We start from the raw sequence: 11,843 nt of genomic DNA, 5'->3' as shown, positions 1-11,843 counted from the left end.
CCAAAGAAATTAGCATTCTTACTGTTTAGGTTTTAAGTTCATTGACACTAAACATAATTATTGATGAACAGTATGTACTTACTGCCTTTTTGTTCCTTGTTTCTGGTTTTGTGGTTCTGTTCCTTTCTTTTGGTCTCCTCCCTTTTGACCATTTTCTGTTATGTTTGGGTTCCTTTCTCTTTTTTGTGCATCTGGTGTAGGTTTTTGGTTTGTGGTTACCATGAAGTTCATGTATCTTGACCTATATACATACTAGTCTATTTTAAGATGATAATTTCAAACACATCTGAAAAGCACTAATTTTTACTCCCTACCCCCACATCTTGTTTTTGACATCTGACATTTTTGTGTATCCCTTAAATTACTATTTATTTTAGTTCCAGTTGATTTTACTAATTTTGTCTTTAACCTTCATACTAACTTTTTAAGTATCTGCTTCACTGCCTTTACTATATATTTCCTTTATCGGTGACTTTTTCCTTTCATGTATTTATTTTCAGTTATGGACTTTCCCACTTGAAAACTGTTAAAATTTCTTGTAAGGCTGGTTTACTGGTGATGCACCTTATGCTTTTACTTGTCTGGGAAACTATCTTTAATTCTGAGTGTTACCCTTGCAGGGTAAAGTGTTCGTAGTTTTAAGTTTTTCCCTTTTGGTATTTCAGATATATCTAGCCACTCCTTTCTGCCAGCCCAGTGTCTGCTAATTAATCAACTGATAGTTTTACGGGGGTTTCCCTTGTACGTGACTTTCCTTTTCTCTTTACCTTCTGCCATTTTAATTATAATACATCTCGGTGTGGCTCTCGGTGCAGGCTGTTTCCCTTACCCAGATTATCAATCAATGTTCTCAGCTATTAGTTCTTCAAATAAATCAGCTTCCTTTCTCTCTTCTCCTTCTGGGACCCCTTATAATGTGCATGTCAGTATACTCTATGTCCTTCCAGTGGTTCCCTAACCGAGCCTCACTTCATTTTTCTTCCCCGTTTGGCTTGGATTCTTTACTCTTCCAGACTGCCGATCCTTTCTTTTGCATCCTCTAATCTGCCGTTAATTCCGCCTAGTGTATTTTTCATTTGTTCATCTCTAATTGATTCTATTTTCTCTCCCTTTGCTGAAGTTCTCCCTGAGTTAATCCACTCTTCTCTCAAGGCTAATGAATGTATTTATGGGCATTACTTTGAACTCTTTACAGGTAGCATGCTTATCTCCATTTCATTTAGTTCTTTTTCTGAGGTTTTGTCCTATTCTTTTGTTTGCAACATATTCATTTTGTTTGCCTTTCTTTGTTTCTATAAAATAGGCAACAGCTACCTCTCCCAGTCTTGCAGGAGTGGCCCTGTGAAGGAATGCCCCATGTAGACTGCGGGTGCCTGACAGCTTTGGATGGTGAGCTGAAGTGGGAGCAGGCATAGGCCAGGGGTATCCTATGCACACTATGCTAGGGTCACCTTTAGGGGGGGAATGGCTAGAGCTGGTGGGGGCCTGAGGCTCACTGGGGTGGCCCCAGCAGGCTGGCTAGAGTGCCTGGACTCTGCTCCAGTCTGCACTATCAAGATGGAGGGGGGGGGAACATAAACAATGGTAATCAGCAGGGCTTTCCACCTGAGTCCAGCAGCTTCTCCACCATTCGTCTGACACTGCGGTTAGTAAAAGGATCTCCTTCACTCATAGGCTAATTGCCCCTTAAACCACTGTTTTTCTGCTGTGACCCAGGGTGGACAAGTCTGCACACAGGCTCCTCCAGGCTCTCCGTCCTTACACAGTTTGCTGCATTGGGGGTGGTGGTCCTGTCATTACTGTTTCTCGCCTGCCTATCTCTGTGTGGTCCCTCTCTCTTTTGTTGTACAGAAGCTGTTCAGTCAGCCCTCAGCTCTTCAAGAGTTCTTCAAGAGCAATTGCTTTATATGTAGATCTGAGTTTAGCAGCTCCCTAACACCTCTTACCCTGGACTACCTCCCAAAAGTTTACTTCTATCTGCCCGACTTTATCCCCCAGAGAAAACTTCTAATTTTGGAGAAGTTGTTACCTCATGTTCTCTTCTTCACCAATGAGACTCAGGAATTTAATATATCAAGAAAACAGGATTCTTGTACAGAAGGGCCCAGGACTGTTCTGCTCCACCCCAAGCCTGTGCAAGTAGTATATAGGATGACACCTAGCAGAAATCAGTCTACTGGAAACAACAGTGACCTAATATAAAATCATGTAAGTAGTAATTAGAATGCATTCAAACTTGTTATTTAATCCCCAATTTTTTGAGCTAAGCATTATTCCTGTCTTGAAAACAGTATGACTTGTATAACTCCCAAGTCCAGTGCTCTCCGACCCCTATTCGGTACGTATATATAGTAAGTCTCTCAACTAGTCCAATCGTAGGAGACAAAACATACTAGTTAACTTTCTGAGCCTCAGCTATAAAATGTAAAGTTTAACTATTTTTATCATCTTTCACTTCAGGCATTGTGTTGAGTGAGAGAAACTGAGACGTGAATAAGTGGCAACAGATTTCCACCTATAAGAATGCAAAAAGCAAATTCTAAAAAATCTGCATGTACAATATAAGAGAATCTCACCCATTAAAAAATAATATTTAGGCCTGGTCCAAGGAAAACAAGTTTATTTCAAAACAGTAACTTCCTTCAATTGGAGCAGTGGCCAAAATTCAATACTGATACAAATATAAAATCTTAGGAGGTCAAAATATGTAATTCAGGCAAATTTTCTGAATTTTTTTTAAAGGTAGAATTTGTGAAACAATTAGAAACAATGTAATTAACATATGTAAAATAAGTCACAGTTCAAATTTAAGCTGAAAAACATTTGCTAATATTGAGAACATTGCACATATTTTCAATAACTTAAATGTCTACTCTTCCTATCGCCACTTCTTTTTACTAGATTTAAATAAATCCAAATATTTACTCATGGTAGGAGTTTCTGGCATTAACTATAGCTGAGTTTAACAGAAATAGAGAAAACCATAGATTTATCAAGCATTCACAAATGATCACTTACAGCAATTCTTCAGAAGCCCTCAATGAGGAAGGCTGTTCTCCACTTTCTAATAGCACCTAAAGTTTGCTGTATAATGTAATTCAAAGGAACAGCACTCTGACCAATGATAAACAACTTATAGGAAATTCTTTCTCCTATTCAAGGTTTCATTATAAAGCTACTATATTTGACAAATATTAAAAATCTTAAAACTCCATTATACTGCCCTTTCCATTATTATTAACTTAGCAACAAGTCATCTTTATGATGCCATTTATTCAACTGGAAAAAAGATGGTACATTCTGGTTTTCACCTGTTATAGATTTAATTCAATAATTTGATTTCTCACTATATGAAAACTACATTTTCTTTCTCAGCACTAGACAGCACTAAAGTGAAAGCAGCTTTCATAATCTTTCACTTCCCTTTAAACAAAAGCATTATGGCATTTTCAGCAGTGAACATTATCTGGTTCCTACTTGAACCCCATCTCCAAAGAAATGAGAGAATCTAAGGTCCTATTCAAGGCAAAAGGTTCCAATCCTAAGTATTTCACTCCAACAACCTGTGTTCCATCATTGAGTAGTAAATGATCAATGACAACTTGATGGTAACAGTACCCTCACTGACATCATTAAATATTATACTATTTTATATCCAAATATATGCATATAAAATATTTGCACAGATAAATTAGTGTTAATTAAAAACTCATCTACAAATGTCCTTTCTTCTGAAATCTATATAATTGTTTTCAAGACTAGAAACCTAAAACATCCTGACTATACATTAAAAACACATGTTATGTCTGAATACACATTATGGAAAACTTCAGAACTAATCTCATTAAAAAAAAAAAACCCACAAACTTAAGAGTGCTTTTGTTATTGCTGAATCTAATTAGACTTAAAGAAGACCACTGAATACTAAATTCAGGTATTTACTAAATAGTGTTGATTTCTACTCGTCAAACAGTCCTAACAAACCAACAACTGGAACAAGGATAGTTTTTCTCTGCTGTCTATTAGGAAGTTGAAACATTTTCAATTAAAGCTTTCATTTTTCCTGTAGACTTCAACATGTGTGGCCCAAACTAGAAAAGAAAGAAAAAGTATAAATGAAGATACTGGTTCAGGTAATAGTAATGATACTCTCCCCTCCTAATCATGGATCAAAGGTCTGGGTAGGTTCTGCATGAAAAACCAAGCAGCTAGATAATATTAAAACCTCCATGAACTGAACATGACACATTAACAGAGTGAAAGGTAAAGAGGTAACCAAATTACTTCCTAGAAAACTATAATCATATTAGCAAGACCATAAGCTTTAGTCCAATTTTACTTCTCTGAGTAAAAGAATGAAGTACAAGGTTTCCTTTTTTCAATGTCTAAAGGGTTTCAAAGATGCTAGAATTTCTAAGATACCTGCCTCTCTGGAATGGATAAGCACATATTCCACATGACAGTAAAGGGAATGTATAAATTAATATCTGAGTTTCCCTGAAATCTGCTCAATCTCTACCTATGACACGAACACATCCTGTAAGGCCGAGGTCAAATCTCACCTCTTCAGACGACTTTCACAGGACACCCTAAGGGAAAATGATCTTCACTTTGAATTCTCTATCACAACATACATACTGTCCTAAGATACAAATTTTATTATAATGAAATTTCTTCGCTTCATTTTGCTTACATATAAATAAAGCACAGCATGGAAAATTTAACACTGGAGATGCTAAGTAGTGAAACCAGGAGTTGGCTTTTGGTTCCTTTTTTATGCTCTTCTATAAATAATCTACTTGTGGGGATGGGCTAAATCCCATAGCACATCCTTCTCAATCTTGCTGAGACCATGGCTAAATGTCACAAAATACAGGTGTTCAGCAATGGAGTAAATGTCATACAAGGGAAGAAGTGTAACCTAATACTCACCAACACCGTTTCTGAGGTGGCCTCTGATGCAGGTTTTGGAATTCCTTTTTCAACTTCACCTTGACTATCGCTTCGATATCTATAAGCAAATTTCTTTTTCAGAGCCTCTGCTATGAGGGCAGCAGGGTCAGTAGCATCCACCGGCTTGGGCTTTATATCCTGTTCTGACCTTAAGGAAGTGAACAGAAACCAAGGGGACATTTCAATATGCTAGCATACCTCAGAGAAGTACGTTGTGTGCCTTTACATGCTTTATGGTACGTCTCTAGCATGTTACTGACAAACACTGAGAGAAGTGAGATAGAAACCCTAGATTTAAGGCTCAATAAAAGAACACAAAGATACTCAATTCAGCTCCGGAGCACAGATTATGCTCTCCTTCAGGGCAATTACAGTTCCATTCTTCTCCCAAAGCCTACTCATTACCATAGTAGGTATACAACACAGCTTTACTGAATGAACGACTGGACAATAACAAAGACTTAACTTTAAATGCAATCGGGGAAGGGCACCTGGGTGGCTCAGTTGGTTAAGCGACTGCCTTCGGCTCACGTCATGATCCTGGAGTCCTGGGATCGAGCCCCGCATAGGCTTCTCCCTCTGACCCTCCCCCTCTCATGCTGTTTCTCACTCTCTCTAATAAATAAATGAATAAAATCTTTAAAAAAAAAAAAATGCAATGGGGGAAAAACTAAAAAGTAACCTGGAGATGTTTCCTAATTTCTTATATTCGGAGACACTGGGGCCTTTTTTTAAACTAAAAACTAGAACTATTCATGGTAATCAGGTTATAAAAGAAAGTTCTCAAGAAGTCTAGTACTTTTGTTTTACAAGACATAACAAAAATAAAGGAAGTGTGAGAGAAGGTAAATGTATCCTCACCTTTTTACTGACCGAAGTTTTACACTGTTCATATCTTTAAGGATCTCTAGCATATTTGGCATATCAGGTTTCTTTGGATTGCTCTTAACAGGAGTCTTCCCAGCACAGGCTTTTTTCTCTCTCCGCTCTTTTATCAGGTCAACAGCTGATGATACACTTTGGTGGAGCCTTGATGGGGGAAGGGGTGGGGGAGGTGGGGGCGGTGGTGGGACAGAGGATGATGGTGTGGTAACAGATATGGTAGGATCTAAGTCACCTACAGAAATAAGGAAAAATCAATTTAATCTTGATGGTAACAGGCAAAATACTTTTAACAGCAAAATTATGTTAAGGACTTTTGTGTACCTGAAATCAATATGCTTAAAAAAAAAAAACAAAAAACACTCAGTTATGTAAGTAAAGGAAGTTTCGGTTACTTGGTTAGAATCTTGAATACCTGCATCTAATCCCAAACTCTCCAGATGGAAAAGTTCCATTTAACAGGGGTGTTTTTGTGATCTCAAGTGTTCAAGTCTGACCGCTGCATACTCTGTAACTACTTTTAGATAAAGTGTGCACTGTATAAACATCTTCAATATACAGTTTGACAATTCAGTACTATATCTGAAAAAAACTGATAAATTTGTGGTTCATTTTAAGAATATTTACATATAAGACTTAGCATTAAAAGTTTTAAGACTTATTCAACAAATTTCTGAAAGAAGAAAAAGTGTTACTTTTCAAAACCGTAACTAAGGTAAGAGTTAAACTGGTTACAAAATAAGGATGTAAAAATGCATCTTTCTGCATAACTAGAGGACAGAGTTGTTCACTGGTTGAACTGTATTGATTAGGGGGAGCTCAATGCAAAATTTTTTACTCAAGAGATTGAGTGTAAACAGAACATCTAATAACATAAATCTCCAAACTGCCTCACTATTTACAGCAGTTTTCATAGTCTGCCAGAAGAGGGAGGTAAAGCAAAAGAGAAATGCAATTGAAAAGTTAAAAGCAGGACTTCTGGTTTTAAAAAGTTACATGCAAATTTCATTTAAGTAACCGGTTACTTCTCAAGCACTCAGTGCCCCAGATGCATTCACCCTCTGTCCATCTTGGCAGTACACAGGTTGGATGAGGTTCATGTTGCATTACATTAAACTCCAGGAGCACAAGTGGCTCAGAGGCAGAGTTAACTGTCCTTATACTTTAACTTTTAGAGATGGCTAATTCTGAGTCGAGCCAGGACTCAGGAACACCACTAGGAAAAACAACTACTACTTGCCCACAGGTTAATGGGCTAGGATTTCAAGGCTATGGTTTCTTCTCCAAAGTAACAATACACACAAATAAAAGCCAACAGTATTAGACCAGTAGGCACAAGACCTGAATTCAGTTTCTACTCCGGGTAAGAGGAAGAGAAATGACTATTAAGTAGGTACTATGTGCTAAAGGCATTGTATATAATTTCCACATTTACTACAACAACTCCACAGTAAAGGTACTCTTAGCCCATTTTAGAGCAGGAGAGGGAGGGAGAAAGGCCAAGGACTTGCCTTAGGACATGTAGGTAAGTAAACAGCACTCAACCCTGTCAGGGCTGTTTTGAAATTACTTCTCGGCTGATAAAACTGGTGCCATTATCACAAAGTTTCCCAGTGCATTCACACGAGCAGCAATTCAACTGTATGAATTTCAGTACTTTTCTAAACTTATCCTCTCTCATAGCATCATTGCATCAAAATTGTTCAAAACCAACAAAATCCACTTAAACTTGACTGGGTCCAGGACTGAACCATGGGAATGACTGACTTTTGGTTTTCCAACAACCCCATGGCTGTTCCTTGCTAATACATTTTAAAATTAGTGCCATTCTCCTAATTTCCAGTTCATTGGTTAAAACAAATGTAGGATTTACAGACCTGCAATGAGATTTTGCTGTTCTTGCAGGATCACAATTTTGGCAATCTGAGCTCTGAGAGCAGCAAGTTCATTTTCAAGGGCACAGATCTTCTGCAGGGCTTCCTCATTTGCTAGTGCTGTCTTCTGTTGAGGATCTTCTGGAGACAGGTTTGGTAAGGAAAACTGCCTGCTTGGTGGCTTCTCAAAGAAAGGAAGGTCATCCTGAAGGGGTTGCCTTGATCTGACCTCTGTCCTGCAAGAAAGAAAGGACAGCTATATCACAGGGTTTGTAAGGAAATACAAAAATCATCATTACCAATTAATGAGAATATGGTATCTGAGAAATACTTTTCAGACCCTGACCTTAACATAAATCCCTTCCTGTAAGTTTCAAAACAACAAAGTACTCTACAACCTGATGTAGATACATATCAAGCCAGGTTTCTTATTGCCATCATTCTTCTTAATCTCTATATAATATGCACAAACCCACACTGTCAGGAGGCATCACAGATTCCAACAATGTTTTTGCTAATTCATGTTCTGAATGGGTTTGAACTAAGGTGAAGAAACTTTGTAATGCTCTTAAAAATGGTAAACTAATTACCGGTTACATTTGACAACAAAAATCTAATGAGTAATACAATAGCCTCTTGCCGGGATCTTGGCTTCTGCATTTCAAAGTCAGTGTTTTCCACGTTTGACAGAATACAACAAATTTCAAGATGTAGTGTAACAGTATGTCCCAAATACAGCACCAGAAACTGAAAAGGAGGGACAAGAATCAACTGAAACCATGCAGTAACTACATACACAGTCTCATTTTCACTTGGGTTTAAAGAAGTTTTTTAATATGCACTGCTCCACTGTTCCAAATACAAGTCTTTTGAGGCTGAGGCTAAAATTCAGGTTTCTTTCAACCATCAATTTATATGCTTAGCTGTTTCCTATTTTCTACAATTAGGTTTTCTGGGCCTTTAAGGCCTTTGTTCTTCCAGCTTTATTGAGGTAAAAGTGACAGTTGTATTTATTTAAGGTGTACAGCATGATGATCTGAGTACACATTTTGAAATAATCACCACGATCCAGTTAATGAACATATCCTGGTTTCCCTCACAGTTTCCTGTGGTCATGTGACTGAGTTCTGGCTAACCAGATGTAGGCAGATGTTGAAAGGAAAGGACTCCAGAAGTCCTTTCACCTATAGCCCCACCCCCACTCCTTCCTCCTGAGTCTTGAGGACAAGATGATGACTGGACTTGAGAGTCCCAGACAGCCAAAGGCTAACCTGGACATAGAAGCCAATGCTCAGGTTGGCAGAGAGCCTGTCTGAGTCCCTGTAGACACTGTAGAGCCACTGTCAGCTTCAGACTATCTACTCTGGATGTTTTTGATTTGAGAGAAACTTCCATCTGTAGAAGCCACCATTATTTGGGGCTTCTCTGTTACATGCACTCAAACCTAATCCTAACTGTTATAAAACCACCATTAAATTCTATTTTAATTTTCCTTTAACTGGATATTGGTATTTTATTTTTGCTTGAGAACTGTTCTAATTCTTCATTCTACCTTGTGTTCTAAATGAAGGAATTCTTGCACCTTTAGCTTTTGGTATTCACGGAATTCAGATGTTTTTCTAATTTTGCTTATGCTCTGTTAACTAATTTAACATACATGGACGATGCATGTAAACTTTTTACCTGTCATATTGTTAAACAAAAATATTTGGGGAATAAATGTCCCAGTTGTTCCCTAGCCTTAGCTTAGCAAGAAACTTTAAAAATACTAACTTTATTAATTTTATTTAATTTGGAGTATCTGTGGGACAGAGAAATAGGTTTGGCTTACAAAGCTTTAATTAACATTCCCTTTCTTACCTCCACACTGGGAAGAAACAGGTGATGAAATTTCTTTAAAAGCACGTGAAGACTAAACAATGGTAAAAACTTCTCTAAGAAACTACCTATATTCTGATTACATACATTAATATGTTCTTTGAAAGATTACATGTTATATAAGTTACAGATTAGATGCATATGCTCTAATAACCTGCAATAAAGAAAATAATTTTAATAAGACACATTTTTTTTAAAGATTTACTTCTTTGAGAGAAAGCGTGCATGTACTTTGCTTTAATAAAATGAACCCAAAAGAACAATATTTTCATATCTGGGGATGGAAGTGAGAATGATGGTTTGTTTTCCTATTATGTATGTGCACAGAAATTTCTTGAAGTCTATATTGTAACAGCAAATAAATTTTGGATACCAGAATCTTTAGTGTTACTCAACAAAAAATGTTGTAATACTGCTTATTCAAGAAATAGTGGTCATTTTATTTTTTATTTAAGTAATCTCTATATCCAACAGGGGGCACGAACTCATGACCCCAAGTTCAAGAGTTGCATGCTCTTCCAACTGACCTGGCCAAGTGCCCCCTAGTGGTCACTTTAGTAGAGAATATTTTCCCACCTACAATTCTACACATCTCAGGATCCAAAAGTATTAAATGATTTTAAGTTTGTCTTAAAATGTTACCATTCAAGTAAGCCAAAGTTCAAATCCCATGAACATTTACGCTTCAATATCCAGAACTGGAACAAGATAATATGACAATTTGGATTAAGAGATCAACTTATCAACTATAAATCATGTTTGAACTACCTTCTTGCCAAAATGAACTGAGAGAGAAATAATGAATATTGAACAGCAACTGAAATGTTAAAAAAAGAAGTTACTGCATCTCCCCATAACTCCTACAGATCAATTCTTCCACTTTGATTTTCTACTGAAAATTAAGGACAAAGCACTCACTATTGTTAATCTTGAAAACCAGTGTGCCAGGATAGGAGGAAAAAAGTCTAGTCCTTAAAAAAAAGTAATTTAAGTAACAGTGTCAGATCATCTGTATTTTATATCTATCCTATTTTTACAAATTTGATGATACAGATTCCACATTTCCTTATGCGAAATACTGTTAATGGTTATGTGTCCAAACAAAGTAATTATAGGAAATGTGGAATTTTCAATGTGGATTTTTAGAAGCTGAAAAGGAAAATAATCCTGAAATGATTATGTCTTCTCAAAGCCATAGATTTAGCATTTATAGGAGCTCAAGAACCAAAACAACAACAAAAAAACCCCAAAAAGTTGCTCTGCAATATTCTTGTGTATGTAAAATATTTAGATGTTATGAAATTCTCAGACATGTCCCTTCCTTTAAAAATGCACAAATCCTTTTCCCATAGACATGTTCTATAAGATATCTGACAATTCATTCTCAGAATCGATGTGTTCTGCCATCCTTCAGAGGGCTAATAAAAGCTAGAATGCAGAGGCAGAATTAATCCAAATGAAGAAAAATGATCTTTTCTAAAATTTATATATATAATTCTGAGAACTTTTAAAGAAACAAAGCAAACATAAAACAAACAACAAAAAGAAGGATCAAGTATGGATGTCCCAAAAGCAGAAGACAAATCATGATCATCTCTTAAAAAACATTTTCTGCATCCCAACTTCTGCAGGCGAGATTTCTACCTCTTTTGTTTGAGTTTGGCTCCAAAATGCCTTACAGCAGGCTCCCGTTCAGAGTGGCATTGCACAAGAATTTTCTAGCTCTTATTTCTTCAATGATATTATCAAGGGCAGCCACTTTTGAAGTACAACTTCGATAAATTTGAAGGGCTTTTTAAGCTCCAATATTTCAAAGAAAATTCTAAATTAATATAATGCACCTCTGAAGTCCTTTCTTTCTCCTTATCACACAGTTAATGAAAACTTGAAATTTGAGATCATTTTAAATTAGCCCATTGCCCTATGAAAGACGGTATTCCCGGTAGGATTTTTACTAACTCTCCCTCATCTTTTTAGTTTAGAGAATGGCCCAGAAAGGTATAAAAATACAATCTTAATAGGATCCAGGGAGCGGAAAAAAACAGCAATTTAGTTCATGAAGTTGGGTAGAAAACTAAGTCTTTTCAAAGTGAGCAAGTAGTTGAATAAAGACAACTGGACTGGGAAATTATTTTGACAGGCAAGTAATCCATTAAAGGATTTATAGTGAGGAGTAAGGCAGGATTTTTTTAAGGCTACAGACCCATGTGACAACTGCATTGTTTCAGACTCTGTTCCTGTTTTGGCATTTTAAAA

General features: G+C 36.8%; 1 protein-coding gene across 1 annotated transcript in view; it reads right to left on the bottom strand.

Annotated features, from left to right (window-relative positions):
* Window positions 1–2,603: 2,603 nt before the first annotated feature.
* MTFR1 (mitochondrial fission regulator 1) overlaps window positions 2,604–11,843 on the bottom strand; it is a 67,477-nt gene continuing 58,237 nt past the window's right edge. The window contains 4 exon segments of the mRNA XM_027604922.2: window positions 2,604–4,091; window positions 4,933–5,101; window positions 5,815–6,070; window positions 7,713–7,945. Of these exon segments, the coding sequence (XP_027460723.2) occupies window positions 4,023–4,091; window positions 4,933–5,101; window positions 5,815–6,070; window positions 7,713–7,945 (727 nt within the window). The 3' untranslated portion in view covers window positions 2,604–4,022.

This window comes from Zalophus californianus, chromosome 4 (assembly GCF_009762305.2).
Source record: "Zalophus californianus isolate mZalCal1 chromosome 4, mZalCal1.pri.v2, whole genome shotgun sequence".
Lineage (NCBI taxonomy): Eukaryota > Metazoa > Chordata > Mammalia > Carnivora > Otariidae > Zalophus > Zalophus californianus.
Note: the sequence above shows the minus strand (reverse complement) of the source record. Positions and strands in the feature narration are given on the sequence as shown.